General features: G+C 40.6%; 1 protein-coding gene across 1 annotated transcript; it reads left to right on the top strand.

The window, feature by feature from the left end:
* Positions 1–16497: 16497 nt before the first annotated feature.
* LOC110620148 (40S ribosomal protein S27-2) lies at positions 16498–17510 on the top strand. The gene is made up of 4 exons (XM_021763752.2): positions 16498–16656; positions 16777–16878; positions 16993–17021; positions 17140–17510. Exons 1-4 carry the CDS (start codon positions 16654–16656, stop codon positions 17264–17266), a joined length of 261 nt encoding a protein of 86 aa, XP_021619444.1. The 5' UTR covers positions 16498–16653; the 3' UTR covers positions 17267–17510.
* The last annotated feature ends 347 nt before the right edge of the window (positions 17511–17857 follow it).

Here is a 17857-nt window from a genome sequence, read left to right as displayed (position 1 = left end):
GTCATAACATACATTACTTACCATTGCCCTAGGGCCTCCTCTGGGCTCCTGGTCTTCGAGTCCTATAACCATGCCAGGCCGTAGAATGGGGTCCTGGTCTTTCCTTACTATGTGCCAGGCCGTAGAATGGGGTCCTGGTCTTCCTGTCATGGACTAATTGGGTCATCCAATATTCACCCACATCAACAACAATCGATGCAATGCGGCATATTCGTGAAAACTAATGCAATCATCCTATTGCATAATCATGATGCATGAAACATGATAAAACATTTAATTTTCTCAATTTAAAAGATTAAGTTTAGTTCCACTCACCTCTGGCTGACTCTGACAACACCGAAGCAGCTGAACTCACTATTGGGGTCCTCGGTTCCTTGGGTCCGAACCTACACAGGTGGACTCAAATGAGGGACCAAACACACCTGAACATAACTATAAACTACTCCCCAAAAACCCCCTAAAACATCATGAAACAATCATAGAAAAACATGCAAAGGAGGCCTGGACAGGGCACTTTCGGCGGCAGGTTCGGCGGCCGAAAGTCCCTCCAGAGCTGAAAGTCAGGCAGGTTCGGCGGCACCTTCGGCGGCCGAAACTCCCAGACAGAGACGAAACTCATGCATGTTCGGTGCACTTTCGGCGGCCGAAACTGCCAGACAGAGACGAAAGTCTCCTTTCGGGGGCAGGCTTCGGCAGCCGAAAGGCTGCCTCCCCAGCCATGTTCGGCGGCCGAAAGTCCTTCGGCTGCCGAACCTGGTTTCTGCCAAAGGGCAGAAACTTGGCTCCTTTTGCACATTTCGCCTCCCAACCTTCCAAACATGCCTCAAACTTATTCTACAACACACATACACCAGCATGCATGTTCCTAGGGGCCTCAAACCATCATAAACCCCATCTACAACACATCAAGCACCCACATTGTTCATGAACATACATTTATACCCATAAGCATAACCATAACCTAAACATGCATTCTAACCCATAGATCTACTTAAAACTTACTTAAAACATGCGATGAGCTTAAGATCGGCTCTTACCTTTTGAAGATCGAGAGAGAGAGACAACCTAAACTCGGAGTTGGGAGAGATTGGGTTCTTGAACCTTCAAGCTCCAAAACTTTGCTCAAAAGCTCAAATCTTCAAAACAAAGTTAAAACAAATGAAAATCTTGAAAGATCTAGAGGAAAAACATCAAAGATTGGTGAGGGACGGCGGAGAGCTCACCTTGGGCGAAAATGGGGAAAAAGCTCGCCCGTTTTCGACTAAGGGACCCTTTTATAGTGGCTGGCCAGGCCACGTTCGGGGGCCGAACGTGCCTCCGCATGCATGCCATGTTCGGCGGCCGAACTTGAGGTTCAGCGGCCGAACCTGGACTTCCCTCACTTATGCCTTCGGGGGCCTAAAGCACTCCCGAAGTGCATGCATGTTCGGCGGCCGAACTAGGGGTTCGGCGGCCGAACCTGAGTTTTCCTCCAATGCTATTTTCATGCAAAAACTCATTTCCTTTTTACTTAAAACCATAAAACACATTAAAACATTTTATGAGAACATGGTTTTACCCTTCTAGAGGTCTCCGACATCCAAGATTCCACCGGACGGTAGGAATCCCGATACCGGAGTCTAGCCGGGTATTACAGTGGTGATGTGTGATAGCGGTTGTCGAAGCCGTCAAAAATAACCTATGATCAATCAACAAATAAATTTGCAGATAGTGGCAATAGGGTCGAACCACAGGGAATTGACACCAAATATTTTCCTAATGATGACTAAGGCAAGTACTAACAAATAAGTAAAAGAGGGGGGTTTGTTTTGATTTCTGTAAATCTAAAAAGCAAAAGAGAACAATAATTTAATTAAAAGGGAATTTCTATGAGAAAGAGATTCTAGTCAAAGTGTGAGTCTAATTCAGTTTGTTTAGAATTGATCATTGATTATTAAAAGACTGCTATTTGATTTCAATAAATTAGTTTTGGTTGTGGAAGACGCTTCTCACAATCCAAATTCCTCCTTAGTTCTAGTTTGATTAGGAAACGTTCGCTAATCAAACACTAATCAACAAGTTGCCAAGGAACGTCCTTAGGGTATTTAGCATCGAACAACCGTTCACCGCATTAAGACTTAGAGAAACCCAATTCTATCCTTGCCAACCGCGTGGTCAAGGCTAGGTTATGCAACTGATTATATTTATGTTCAAATAATTTAAGCAATTACGGACCTAAATCATTCAAACAATTTATCACTCAAGCAATTTAAAAGCAATGGGCCTTTATTGATTCTAAAAGCAAAGTAATAATTATAGAAAAGATCAGATTGCATAAATATTGAAACCAACAAGAGTTCAACAATGGAGTATTAAACCTCCCAATTCATCACAAATCTGAATATTCTCAACTTCAACTAGAAAAGAATTAATTTAGCCACTCATGGTAACTAAAATACACAAAATAAAGAAGAAAGAAAGCTGCTGTATGTGCTGGAGAATTTCTGAAGTTTTTCAGATCCCCTGGTATGATGTAGATGCTGCACTTTTATAGCTGGAGTTTTTCCCAATTCCAATTTGATTAGGGTTTTCAAATCCCAAGTTGATTTGGTCTTCTTTGTAGTCTTTGATTCCTCCTTGGATTTTGTGTTTGATTGAGAATGGAACTCTCTAAGTGAAGGGCGTGGCTCTTGGGACTGATCTGGTGGTGTTTGAGATGGATTTGGACTTCTCCAAATTAAAATCTGACTTTCTGCACTTTTCCCGCTTCTGCTGTATTTTCTGCTGTCAAAGTGATAGGGGCAGTGATTTGGGCAGATCGCTTGGCCTATCTGCCCCGATCGCTTTCTGTGAGTCTGTCCAGTTTGTCTCTGCGAGTGATTTGGCCAGTTTCTGCGAGTGATATGGGCAAGTTACTGGCCTAATCACTTCTCTGCGTGTTTGGCTCCGGGCTTCTGTTTCTGCGGGTGATTTGGCCAAGTCATTGACCCAATCAGTCTCCTGTGAGGTAGTTCAGGTTTCTGCTCAAGCTTGATCAGGGCAATGATTTGGGCAAGTCACTGACCCAATCACTTTTTATGTCATTTTCTGCACTTTTTCTCCATTTTTCCAATTTCTTCCTTTTCTGTAAAAACAAGGTAAAAGCCATAAGTTAAGCTAAAAAATGTGTAAATAAACTATAATAAAGATATCAAAAATGTGGCTAAATTATGCTTGATCAAATACCCCCACACCTAGCTTTTTGCTTGTCCTCAAGCAACAAACAACTTAGCCAATCAAGTCCCCCTTTTCTTTTGAGCCTAAATACCACCTAATCAGCCCCCCTAGACTCCTAATTTGAAACACTACAGTGTAGGATGCATGTACTAAGGTTGTCCCCTTCTTTCCTTGTTTCCTATCACTCACCATGGCCAAGGGAAAGTTTTTGATTTGATCATGCTTATTATTTTATATTAGGTTTAATGCAATCCCTTAAGAGTGACTTGCCCTGTTTTAAGCATTTTTAATTACCAGCACTTTTTATTCTTGCCTGAAAAAATCACCAACCTTTTTACGCGATGGTGCATATGGGTGATACACCCCCGGTTACTCAGTTGGTCACTTGTCCAAGTGGTTACTAGCTCTGTTCATAATCTTAGACCATCGAAACTTTATTTTTATGCTTGAAAAAGTCACCAACCTTTTTACGCGATGGTGCACATGGGTAATACACCTCCGGTTACTCAGTTGGTCACTTGTCTAAGTGACTATTAGCTCAGTTCATAGCCTTAGATCATAGGAACAGGTTGTGTTTTGTGCTTTTTGATTTGCTGAGTTTTTCTTTTTCTTTTTCCTTTTTATAACAATTTGGGCAAATCAACTCAAAGAGAATTACACTAACTTTTTGTTGCATGGATTTTATTTTCCTTTCCTATTGGCCACAGCAGTTTTAAGAACTCAATTCAAGAAAAAAAAACTTCCTCAGTAAAGGCTACACACTGTGCATGGTTCAATTTAGGTTTAAAAGGGTGGAAAATCAATGGGGTCATGAGATAGGAAGCTCTTTTAACCTTGTTATCTATGCTGAGTAGAGCAAAAGCTAGGTCAAAATTCTGTTTGTGTGTGCAAAGAGTGAAAAATGTGTGGAACAAATTTTTGTGTGTGTTTATGGGGCAAAAGGATGCAAAAAGGAAACAAAAAGAAAACAAAAAACAATGTAATCAATGCAAAAAGATAACCTAACAGTAAATACCCCCACACCCATTCCAAACATTGTCCTCAATGGTTAAACATTTATATAGAAATTAAAGAGAAAAGGGAAAAGGACTTCCTGGCCTGAGGGTGATTTGGCCAGTGATCTGGGCCAATCACTGGTCCAATCACTGTCTGTCACGGTGCTGAGGCAGAAAATGGTCTACTAGCAGGTTCAGCAGGTGCTCCATCCTGTGCATTCCATCCTCAAGTCTACTGAGACGAGCCTCGACTGTCTGGTTGGGGGCTGCGTCTTCAGGTGGCTGAGGTGCATCCTGCTGGGGGGCTGCTGGAGGTACTTCATTGGCTGGTTCCTGTCCTATGTTTTCCATTGTTTCCTCTGCTGGGGCATCTGTGGGGGCTGCCTGCTGGGTTTTGGTGAGCTGGTTGGCTGTTCTCCTTCTGAAAATACGCTCATGGCGTGGTGTGATGGGACCTGCAGGTGTAATGGAAAACATATCCCCTACTTTGCAAATCAACCCCATATCATCTAATGTGCGTAGGTCCAAGGGGGTTGGTTTGTGGGTGGGGGAAAGGTCAGTGTGTGCAGGGTGTAACAACTTGAGATTCACTGCAATGGCAGTGATCAGATGGCCTAAAATCAGGGGCCTGTGATACTGAATGATGCTGGCTAATTGGGTGGCAACCCAATATCCAAGATGGATCTTCCTGTGTGTGTGCATGCACCATAGTATGTACAGCTCAGTTCTGGTCAGGATGTTTGAAGCATCCTTCCTCCCCGAAAATGTATAGGCTAAGAACCTATGAATATACTTGAGACTGGGGTTTCTGAGGTAGAGGTCCTTGGACCTGGTGGGTGAGTATGCATCTGGGGGATTATCACATAGTTCCTGATATGCAGCACTTGGATTAAATGTAGCAGGGAAGTCCCAAGTAGACTCAGGGCATTCACAGCCCATGGCTATGCCAAATTCCTACAGGGACAAGCGAAATCGCTGTCCTAATAGCCTGAACCCCACTGTCCCTGGTGTGTGCAGATTGTGCATGGCCGTTTTGTCAAAATAAAATGTGGTGTAGAACTCGTGTGTGAGTTCCAGAAAAGAGGGCATGCGCAGGGAGAAAAATTTTTCCCAACCAATAGCTGAGATGAAATTGTGTACCTGGGTATGGAGTCGCAATGCGCCAAGGGTGCCATGATGTACATACTTACCTGGGTGATATGGCAGAGAGGATATTTGGTCCAGCCTGATGCGCTCAGAAGCTTTGTTGAATGTTAGAGCTTGGGTGATGTGATCTGGGCAGGGTGGTTTGGGCAAATCGCCAGGAAAATCGCTGGGCAAATCGCTGGGCGTATCACTGGGCACATCTCTGGGCGTATCACTGTGCAAATCGCGGGTCATATCACTTGGCACGCTACTGGCCTCATGACCCGCGGGATGTGCAGCAATGATTGTCTCTGTTTCCTGCTCTAGGTGTGACAGTGGAGTTGGTGACGGCGTTCTTAGCCGTTTCTGCCCCTGGCCGGTGGGAGTGGTGGCTTTCGGTGGCGTTTTGCCTTCAGGGATTGCTATCGGGTCTGTTGGGGAGGTGTATGGTGGTGCGATCCTCGTCGCTTTGTTTCGCCGGCGATACGCCTGGACTTTCGGTGAGATGGGTCGCCCGGATGTTGTTCCAGTAGCCGGTGGTGTTTCGGCGCTGGTGGTGGCTAGTGGAGGTATGTCCCATGCTTTGTCATCGCTGTCAGAGGGGCTGGGTCTCGGTAGCCCTAGTTTCTTCCACATGAATGGTCCGCCGGTAGCCTTCATTTTGCTCCTAACCATGGTGGTCTTGAGGTCGCCGGTGGTGGTTATCGGTGAGATAGAGCGTCGGAGAAGAAGAAAGCGAAGAGTGAGGTGAAAACAGTAAGATCGCGTAAAAATAAAAAAAAAGTAAGGAAAATTTACTTAAAGTGATTTGGGTAGTTGAATTGCCCTGATCATTAATTGCTGGCCCTCTGGATTTCTTGACAAGGTGATTTGGGCAAATTACTGGCCCAATCACTTTCTTCCTTGAGGTTGCTTGGCTGGTACTGTTCACGCCTCATCTGATGGTGTGTTGATTTGGCGATGTGGTCTGGTGACTTGGTCAAATCACCTATGTAAATCACTTCTTTGGTGCAACTGCTCGGTTGTTTTTGTTCTGTCTGAGATGAGCCCTGTCAATGTGGCCTGTCGATGTGGGCAAATCACTGCCCCAATCACTTGTCACTATGCTTCAGTCTGGTGATCTGCCCAGTGATTTGGGCACATCGCCCCAGTGATTTGGGCAGATCACTACATCTGGGCTGCCTCCTAGTAGCGCCCTGTTTTCTGTCTTGGGCTGGACATCAGTGTCTTTCTCAGCAGTCTAAGGAAGGGGGGTCCAAGGGAACCTCCTCCACAAGATGGATAGTAAAGCCTTCATAAAATTTCTTCAATCGATGTCCATTGACTTTGAAAATTTTGCTTGTTTGTGGACTCCGTATGTCAACAGCTCCATGTGGATAGACATGCTCAACCAAGAATGGCCCAATCCACCTAGACCGAAACTTCCCAGGGAATAATTTGAACCTGGAATCAAAAAGCAAGACTTTATCACCAACCTGGAAGTGTTTTCTGAAGATATTCTTGTCATGGAAGGCTTTAGTCTTTGCTTTGTAATCCCATGAAGCTTCATATGCATCATGCCGGATCTCTTCAAGCTTTTGAAGTTGCAATTTCCTGTTGGTGCAAGCTTCTTTTTCATCAAGGTTGCAGCTCTTCACAGCCCAATAGGCTTTGTGTTCATGTTCCACGGGTAGATGGCAAGCTTTCCCATAAATCAGCCTATATGGGGACATCCCAATTAGAGTCTTATATGCTGTTCTATATGCCCATAAGGCATCATTGAGGTGCACACTCCAGTCCTTGCGATTTGGGCAGACCGTTTTCTTCAGAATGGACTTGATCTCCCTATTTGATACTTCGGCCAGCCTATTTGTTTGAGGATGATAGGCAGTAGAGGTTCTATGGATGACATGGTGCTTCTTGAGGAGAGTTTCTACTACCTTGTTGCAAAAATGGGTGCCTCAGTCACTGATTATGGCTTCGGGCAGACCAAATCTTGAGAAAATGTGGGATTTTACAAAGTCACACACTGTTTTTGCATCATCAGCCCTTGTTGCTTTGGCCTCAATCCACTTGGACACATAATCCACAGCTAGAAGTATGTAGGTGTTGCCAAAGGAAGGTGGGAATGGCCCCATGAAGTCAATGCCCCATATGTCAAAGATTTCACATACCATGATGGGTGCTTGTGGCATTTCACTTCGGTTGCCAATATTTCCCGTTTGTTGGCATCTTGCACATGTCCTACAAAATAAATAAGAGTCTCTGAATATGTTAGGCCAAAATAACCCACTTTCAAGGATCTTCAAGGCTGTCTTGCGTGGCCCAAAGTGACCTCCACAGCTGTAAGAGTGGCAGAAAGTTAGGACAGAAGAGATTTTATGGTTGGGGATGCATCTTCGGATCACTTGGTCTGCACAATGCTTCCATAGGTAAGGCTCATCCCACACATAATACCTTGCCTCTTTCTTGATCTTGTCTCTCATGTGTTTGGGCAAATCAGTAGGTAAATCTCCTGTGGCAAGGAAAATTACAATATCAGCATACCATGGTTCTTCTTCTTGGACAGCAAAGAGGTGCTCATCAGGGAATGTCTCATTGATGGGGCATGGCTCCATTTCTGAAAGTATCCGGCTGAGGTGGTCAGCCACGAGGTTCTCCTTTCCCTTCTTGTCACGGATTTCCAAGTCAAACTCTTGTAACAGCAATATCCATCGCACCAGCCTCGGTTTGGGCTCCTTTTTCTTGATTAAATACCTCAATGCAACATGGTCTGAGTAGATAATAACCTTTGTCCCAAGTAGATAGGACCGAAACTTCTCCAATGCAAACACAACAGCCAGCAACTCTTTTTTTGTGGTAGAATAATTGCATTGTGCTGTATCTAAAGTGCGTGAGGCATAGTGAATGACATGAGGAGAGTTACCTACACGCTGTCCCAGCACTGCACCTACAGCAAAGTTGCTGGCGTCGCACATGATTTCAAATGGAAGGGTCCAGTCAGGGGGCTGGATGATTGGGGCAGAAATCAGCAGTGATTTGATCAAATCAAAAGCTATTTTGCAGCTGTCATCAAAGTTGAATGGCACATCCTGCTGTAACAACCTGCACAAAGGCTGGGTTATCTTGGAGAAATCCTTGATGAACCTCCTGTAAAAACCAGCATGTCCAAGGAATGATCTAATCTCCCTAATGCTGGTTGGGTAGGACAGATTTTTTATGGTGTCAATTTTAGCTTTGTCCACCTCAATTCCTTTTGTTGAAACAATATGGCCTAAAATTAAGCCATGGCTGACCATGAAGTGGCATTTCTCATAGTTGAGAACCAGATTAGTCTCCAAACACCTTTGAAGTATTTTCTCCAAGTTGGCTAGGCATTTATGGAATGAGTTGCCATACACCGTGAAATCGTCCATGAAAACTTCAATAATCTTCTCCACATAGTCAGAAAAAATGCTCATCATGCACCTTTGGAAGGTGGCTGGTGCATTGCAAAGACCGAAGGGCATCCTCCTAAACGCGAAGGTGCCAAATGGACATGTGAAGGTGGTCTTTTCTTGATCTTCAGGTGCAACAGGGATTTGATAAAAACCTGAATATCCATCAAGGAGGCAGTAATGGCTCTTTCCAGCAAGTCTTTCAAGCATTTGGTCCATGAAGGGTAAGGGGAAGTGGTCCTTCCTTGTGGCTGTGTTGAGCTTCCTGTAATCCATGCAAACTCTCCACCCATTTTGTACACGAGTGGGTACTAGCTCTCCTTCAGAATTAGGGACAATGGTAATCCCAGTCTTCTTTGGCACTACATGGATGGGACTCACCCATTTGCTGTCAGAAATGGGGTAGATGACCCCAATATCTAAGAGTTTCACTATTTCCTTCTTCACAACCTCCATCATTGGTGGATTCAGCCTCCTCTGTGCCTCACGAACAGATTTGCACTCATCCTCCATAAGTATCCGATGCATGCATGTTGAGGGTGAGATACCCTTTATGTCCTCCAAGGTCCACCCAATTGCTTTCTTGTGCTTCCTTAACACATCAAAGAGTTTTTCCTCTTCTTCTTGGCTGAGCTGGTTGGAAATGATTATTGGGAGTGTATTTCCAGCCCCCAAGTAGGCATATTTGAGGTGATCTGGTAGGGGCTTCAGCTCTGGTACAGTTGTTGTCTGTGTCTCTGCCTGCTGTCTGCTGGTTGATTGGGGCAGATCTCCTATTGATTTGGGCAGATCACTTGCAGAAACTGCCCAAATCACTGTCTGGTTTGTCTCTGTGCTGTTGCTGTCCACCTCTTCATATTTGCACAAATCAGCATTGAGTGAGTCTTCAAGATCAAAATCAAAGACTTCTTGGCTTAAGTCATCAATGATATCAAGGCCATAAACAGGAGAAACATCTTTAGGGAATTTCATGGCTTCATAAACATTGAATTTGATGATCTCCCCTTCAAACTCCATGGTTAATGTGCCATCATGCACATCAATTTTGGTTCTTGCTGTGCTCAAGAATGGCCTTCCAAGTAGGATGTCAGAGGTGGTATTGCTCTTGTCTTCCTCCATGTCAATGACATAAAAATCAGCTGGGAAGACTAGTTGGTCCACTTGCACCAACACATCCTCTAACACTCCTTTGGGGTAGACAACAGACCTGTCAGCCAATTGGATCACAATGCTGGTGCCTTTGAGTGTACCTGCATTCAGTAAATTAAAAATAGAGAGGGGCATGACATTGATTGAAGCTCCAAGGTCACACATGGCTTTCTTTATCCCCACATTGCCTATCTTGCATGAAACAGCGAACATCCCTCTATCCTTGCATTTGACTGGAAGCTTCCTTTGAATGACCGCTGAAACACACTCCCCCACACTTACTTTTTCACGCTCAGCAAGTTTCCTTCGGTTGGTGCATAGCTCTTTGAGAAACTTGGCATACCTTGGAATTTGCTTCACAGCATCAAGTAGGGGAATGTTGATTTCCACCTTGCGAAATGTCTCAAGTATTTCTTTCTCCTCTTTTTCTTTTTGGGACCTTGCAAATCTCTTTGGAAAGGGAGGAGGTACCTTGAATTTCTCCACAGGTTGTTGGTTCTGTTTTTGACTTGACTCAGCTTGATCTGTCGATTTGGGCAGATCACTCTCTGCCTCCTCTGGTGCTTTGGGCAGATCACTGCTAGGCAGCTCAGTCTGTCTGGCGATTGGACCAGTGATCGGGGCAGAGCGATCGCAGAAACTGCCCTTATCACTTTCTGGCAGATTTTCCTCCATGGCCTGTTTTTGCAATTTATCAGCCCTATTGTCTTGCAACTCCTTTCCACTCCTCAATGTGATGGCACTAGCATTTTGTCTTGGATTTATCTCAGTTTGGGAGGGCAGCTTCCCTTAAGACTCATATTTGCTCATTGAAGAGGCCATTTGACTCACTTGTTTCTCAAGACTTTGCACAGTATTTGCTAAATTCTGCACAATCTCTTCAAGAGGTGCTTTGGAGTTCTGAGGTGCAGCTTGAGCTTGATTCCTTTGCTGGTAGCTTGGATATTAATTTCCCCTTGCATAACTGAAATTTGGATGGTCCCTCCAATCTGGATTATAAGTATTTGCATAGGGATCATACCTTCTTTGCCCATTGAAACCTCCAACAGCATTGACTTGCTGGTCTTCCTCTTGAAGGGATGGACATAGATCAGTTGGGTGGTTGTTGGCACATATTCCACATGGCTTGGGCTGTTGAATTTGCTGAACTTGTTGGGTTTGACCCACAACAAGGCTACAGACAGCATTGGTGAGATCAGAAATTTGGGATGCCAAATTGGATGTACTCACCTCATTCACTCTTCTTGGTGGCTGTTCATGGTCTTCAAACTGTTGAGATGCTGCTGCCATGGTGGAAATTAGATTCCTCATCTCTCGAGGTGATTTATGTCGAATTGATCCTCTACACGCTGCATCTATAAATTTCCTTTCCGCAGGTAGTAGACCTCCATAGAAGTACTCAATGAGAGACTTGTCAGAAATATCATGCTGAGGGCATCTTGTGCACAGCCTTTTGAACCTCTCCCAGTACTCATATAAGTCTTCAGAATGCTTTTGCCTTATGCTACTTATCTCTCGACGGATGCCTATGGCTTTTGAGGTAGGGAAGAATTTGTTCAAGAATGCTCTTACCATATCGATCCATGATGTGATGGATCCGGGCGTCAAGTAGAATAGCCAATCTTTGGCATAGTCTTCAAGAGAGAAAGGAAAAGCTCTAAGTTTGACATGGTCTTCGGTAATTCCTTGAGGTCTCATGGTGGAGCACACAATGTGGAATTCCTTCAAGTGCTTGTGAGGGTCCTCATTTTCAAGGCCTCTAAATCTGGGAAGGAGATGGATCAGACCTGTCTTCAATTCAAAAGGTACTGTCAGTTCTGGATAAGTTATGCATAATGGTGCTTGGTCTTCGGCTGGCATATCCAACTCTCTGAGAGTTCTTTCCCGTGGCTGTGGTTGTGGTGCTTGAACAGGGACAAGCAGATTTTCAGCTTCTTCACAGACAGCAGGTTGTTGTGCCATTGCTGGATTTTCTGCCATAGCCAGAAATTCAGTTTCTGGTGTAAATACAGCAGTAGCTGGTGCGGTGATGGAAGTTTCTGCTGGTGCAGAAATTTCTGCAGTAGGGGCAGTAGGTGATCTGTGAGATGGCGTTGCTGATGAAGATGCTTTTGAGGCTTGGTTCCTCAAGTTAGCTTGCTTCCTTAAGCTCTTGGCAGTTTTTTCAATTTCAGGGTCGTAAAGAAGAGTGTCTTTACGGCCAGACCTGGTCATAAAGGGAAAATACGTTAGTTTAAATCAATTCCCCGGCAACGGCGCCAATTTTTGATAAGCGGTTGTCGAAGCCGTCAAAAATAAACCTATTAAACAATCAACAATAAACTTGTAGATAGTGGCAATAGGGTCGAACCACAGGGAATTGACACCAATGATTTTCCTAATAATGACTAGATCAAGTAAATAACAAGTAAATAAAAGAGGGGGGTTTGATTTGATGAATTAAAACTAAATAGCAAAAGAAAGCAATAATTTAAAGATGAGTAAATCAATAAGAGAAAAGCTTCTAGTTGAAGTATGGATCTATTTCAGATTGTTTAGAATTGATCATTGATTCTTTAACACTCTTATTTATTCCAATAAATTAGTTTAGGATGTGGAAGACGCTACTCACAATCCAAATTCCTCCTTAGTTCTAGTTTGATTAGGAAACGTTCGCTAATCAAACACTAATCAACAAGTTGCCAAGGAACGTCCTTGGGGCATTTAGCATCGAACAACCGTTGACCGCATTAAGACTTAGAGAAACCCAATTCTATCCTTGCCAACCGCGTGGTCAAGGCTAGGTTATGCAACTGATTATATTTATGTTCAAATAATTTAAGCAATTACGGACCTAAATCATTCAAACAATTTATCACTCAAGCAATTTAAAAGCAATGGGCCCTTATTGATTCTAAAAGCAAAGTAATAATTATAGAAAAGATCAGATTGCATAAATATTGAAACCAACAAGAGTTCAACAATGGAGTATTAAACCTCCCAATTCATCACAAATCTGAATATTCTCAACTTCAACTAGAAAAGAATTAATTTAGCCACTCATGGTGACTAAAATACACAAAATAAAGAAGAAAGAAAGCTGCTGTATGTGCTGGAGAATTTCTGAAGTTTTTCAGATCCCCTGGTATGATGTAGATGCTGCCCTTTTATAGCTGGAGTTTTTCCCAATTCCAATTTGATTAGGGTTTTCAAATCCCAAGTTGATTTGGTCTTCTTTGTAGTCTTTGATTCCTCCTTGGATTTTGTGTTTGATTGAGAATGGAACTCTCTAAGTGAAGGGCGTGGCTCTTGGGACTGATCTGGTGGTGTTTGAGATGGATTTGGACTTCTCCAAATTAAAATCTGACTTTCTGCACTTTTCCCGCTTCTGCTGTATTTTCTGCTGTCAAAGTGATAGGGGCAGTGATTTGGGCAGATCGCTTGGCCTATCTGCCCCGATCGCTTTCTGTGAGTCTGTCCAGTTTGTCTCTGCGAGTGATTTGGCCAGTTTCTGCGAGTGATATGGGCAAGTTACTGGCATAATCACTTCTCTGCGTGTTTGGCTCCGGGCTTCTGTTTCTGCGGGTGATCTGGCCAAGTCATTGACCCAATCAGTCTCCTGTGAGGTAGTTCAGGTTTCTGCTCAAGCTTGATCAGGGCAGTGATTTGGGCAAGTCACTGACCCAATCACTTTTTCTGTCATTTTCTGCACTTTTTCTCCATTTTTCCAATTTCTTCCTTTTCTGTAAAAATAAAGTAAAAGCCATAAATTAAGCTAAAAAATGTGTAAATAAACAATAATAAAGATATAAAAAATGTGGCTAAATTATGCTTGATCAATGTGTAAGTGAGGAGCCATCAATGATAATTGGTGGAACCAATTAGGGGTGAGCATTCGGTCGGTTCGATTCAAAATCGAACCGAACCGAATAATGCCAAAATCAAAATTTTAATATTTATAAAAATCGAACCGAATCGATTTTGGTCAGAAATTGAATTGAACCGAACCAGTCTGATTCGGTTCGATTCGGTTCGGTTTGATCGATTTTGATTTTTAATAATTTTTTTATTTTTTACGCTTTATTTTTAATATTTTAAAATTTAATTTCTCTATATTATTAAAAATAACATATTATTATCACTAATCGGTTCGATTCGGTTTTTTTTATTTTTTTCTGATTAAAATCGAACCAAACCGAAATAATCAAAATTTTTAAAATTAAAAACCGAACCGAACCGAATTGAATAAAAAATTGAACCGAATTTTGAAATTAATTCAGTTCGGTCGATTTTTTCGGTTTTAACCGAATACTGCTCACCCTAAAACCAATACATAATTGCAAGTCTGTTTGGGTTTGGTTTGTTTTTGTGTATAATTTTAGTTTGGTTGCTTTTTTTATTTGATTTTTTTTTAATTTGAGCCTTTATCTTTCTATAACTTTTTTATACAACCCTATGGGTATTGAACAAATATAATATATTTAACATCTATAAAGAAAAAACCTCTAAAAAATTCAAATTTAGTTCCGATTATTTTTAACTATAATCATTTTCAAACTAAAATGGTTTGAACCATATCAAATTTGATATATGAGATCTCAGAATAGATTTAGGCTTAGGTGAGTTATAGTAAGCTTAGTTTCTATTTTCCTTTTCCTTCTTTTTATTCCACTTTTCTTTTTATCGGGCATGTAACCACCGTTCTATATCTGTATCTCTCTGCCACATTCACGAGGATAGCTTGTATGAAAGTACTGCGCGTTCATTTAATTCCTTCCGCCGCCACTTAAATACAATTCTAAGCATTGAGAGATCCGTCTTTCTTTGGAGGCTGATGGGCATTTGGCTTAGATTGTCCCAAGCCCACCTAAGTCCTATCCAATTCACAAAATTGTCACGGTTTCATATTTTAGCAGTCGCTTGGAACCGTGCGGCACTTGACTTGAATACCTTCAAACCAAGTCAGCCTTAAAAATCACCCGATACCCTGTGAACATGATTTCCCCGATTAGTCAAGGTTATATAAGCGAACACCGAAACCAACAGGCAACATTCCATTAGAAGTCTCTCAGTAGGTACAAAAGAAAAGAATTGAACATGAGAATTCATGAACATGCTACTTATTTTATTGCGAGGGCAAAATAGTAATTATATATTATCATTGATACCATCGTTATAATAATTCTTACCTCCCTTATAGACAGAGGGGACGGTCTACAAGGAGTGAAGGCACAACTCAAAATCTCCGTAAGCTTACGGTAGCCAACTGGATCCACCTGCTAGTGGCCAACTAGTCACCACTTATATGGAGCTTATTCTTTCATTGTGTATTGGACCAGCATTTAGTTGGTTCTTGTTTCTTGTAACTTGGATTGCATTAGGCCAAGTATCTAGAGCCGAACAATCATCAAGATCGAAAAGCTAACAAATCAATAATCTAATCTGAACCAATATGGCCGATCTTATGAAAAGAGCAACATTAAGCAAGAGATATAAATGTTTGAATCACTTATAAAAAATTACTTTCAGGTTTATGAATTATATCAAAATTAATATTTTTTTTAATTTAATATTTTAATATGTACATTTAGAACACATTAAATTAAAAGAAGTTCTGTCGTGGAAAAAAGTTAAACTATTTAGGTTAAATTATTTATTTTTTATATATTAAATGATATAAGTATTAATTTTGACATAATATAAAAATTAAAAAATATTATATATTAAAAATTTTTATTAATTATTTTAAAAATAATTAATAAAAAATAAAATATATGAATCTCTAATTTAATAAAGTCAAAATATAAAATTAAGCTATTAAATTTTAAAAATTAAAAAACCTATATGATAATTTTGATATATTGAGGCGGTGAAGGAATCTCAATACTTCGGGATTCATCTATTCCAGGCAAGGTGAAATCTTAGTCTGGACTGCGTCATTTCAGTCATCAATTTGCGGGTTGGGTCAACCTCATCCAAGCCTATTGGACTGAGATATTCTTTACTATTATAAGAGTAAGTTTTGTTAATAAGTTTTTCTTCATTTAATTACAATTAGTTTTTTCATGTATAATTTAAAAATATATCTTATCTTGATTCTATTTATTTAATTAAACTATAATTATATATATATATATTAATAAAATTAATACAATAAAAAAAAGTGATTTTAAAGAAGAAAAAATTTCATTAAAAGAGAACAAATAAAAAAATATAAAAACAAATATAAATTTTAATTTTATTGTATGAGGTTTCATTTTATTAAATTATTATAATTTTGTACGTATTAATAATTTAAATAAAATAATAATTTAATATCTAAATAAATAATTTAGTAGAAATAAAAAAAATTATACATAAACCGCAATTTTACTGTTGAAATTAATTTATTATTTCAATAAAATTATAAGGACTAATAAATAGATTTAAAATTTAATATATAAATCTGCTAAATTATAAAGAGTAAGGTATAATTTATTTTTATAAATATTAATAATTTTCATTATAAAATTAATAATAAAAATATTTATATTTAGTAAATGCTAATAAATACAAATGCACTTAAACATCTAAGTGAACCGCATTGTTGCCCTAGAAAATTTTTAATAAGATTAAGGGCTGAGATGTGATGACATTGCAAATCTAACGGTCGACATATCTCATCCAGGTCCTTTATATACATCATAATTCGCGTTTTATTTTTCTCGATAACACTCGCAGCATCCTAGCACTCCTTAGCTGTGGCGGCGAGTTTCTAGGGTTTCTGATTTCTGCAAAGGAGTTTAACAGAAAAAATGGTGAGACGAATGGCCTAAGGCAGCTTCGTTTTGATTCTAATACGTAAATTTCATTTATTGGTATTATTATTGCATAGATCCTGAATGGTTTTCTCATATCATCCGTTGTGATTCTTGAAGGTTCTTCAAAACGATATCGATTTGCTTAATCCTCCGGCTGAAATAGAGAAGAGGAAGCACAAGCTCAAGCGACTTGTGCAATCTCCCAACTCATTCTTCATGGTAAACTTCTATTTCTAAATTAACATTCGGGTCATTTTTTCCTTGTTGATTTTGTGGCCACATAAGATTAGAGGGTTTGATATCTTTGCTTTTCTGGGTTTTCTTTTGGTGCAGGATGTGAAGTGCCAGGGCTGCTTCAATATGTAAGTTTTTTCTTTTTGGAAAAAACAAATTCTTTAGCTATCCCTTCTAATTTAACTGAAGACTTTAGGATTTTGGTTAGTCAATTTTATTTAAGAAAAATCTATGAATATATTGCAGAACTACTGTGTTCAGTCATTCGCAAACCGTGGTAGTCTGTGGCAATTGCCAAACTGTTTTGTGCCAGCCAACCGGTGGGCGTGCAAGGCTTACAGAGGGTTGCTCTTTCAGGAGAAAGGGTGATTGAATATGATACTTCGCTTGCTTTCTGCCAGTTGGTGGTAAATGTTGGGAAGAGTTATTTTTAAGGGATGATGGTGTCAACGAGTGAGATCACTTCTGGGTTTTGCCTCTGATGTGGAATTTTGTTAGCAGAAAGTTTGTAGACCTCGTGTTTCTATTTCAGGATTGTTATCTGATTTTGTTTTGTTGCTTGAAATCTGGCCTCATTGACATATAGTTTATTTTATTATCCTTTTGCACTTTTATTATTCTCTCTTTGCTGTCTTTTAAGTTTACTGTTATGGTGCCACTTTATCAGTAATGCCAGTTCTGGAAGTTAAACTGGTGTTCTTATTTTGCATAAAGTGAAATACCATCATTTTCCTCCTCTGTGTCATAAGCTGTTTGTAAGGTCCGGTAACCCCTATCCAGGGGAATTAGTTGATTTGTGAAGGACTTGATGTTGGCTTTGCTAGGAGAACAGGAATTCAGAGAAAATTCTGTTTATTGTTTGGGTTAGTGAAGAGTTTTGCTGTGGATCTTTGTATGATAAGGCATAATGTCACCTAGTTGTGTTTTGCTGTAAGTGATTGTGAATGAACTTAATTTTCCTGTT

This window comes from Manihot esculenta, chromosome 8 (genome assembly GCF_001659605.2).
Source record: "Manihot esculenta cultivar AM560-2 chromosome 8, M.esculenta_v8, whole genome shotgun sequence".
Classification (NCBI taxonomy): domain Eukaryota; kingdom Viridiplantae; phylum Streptophyta; class Magnoliopsida; order Malpighiales; family Euphorbiaceae; genus Manihot; species Manihot esculenta.
The sequence above is the reverse complement of the archived record's forward strand: the minus strand, read 5'-3'. Positions and strand labels throughout refer to the sequence as shown.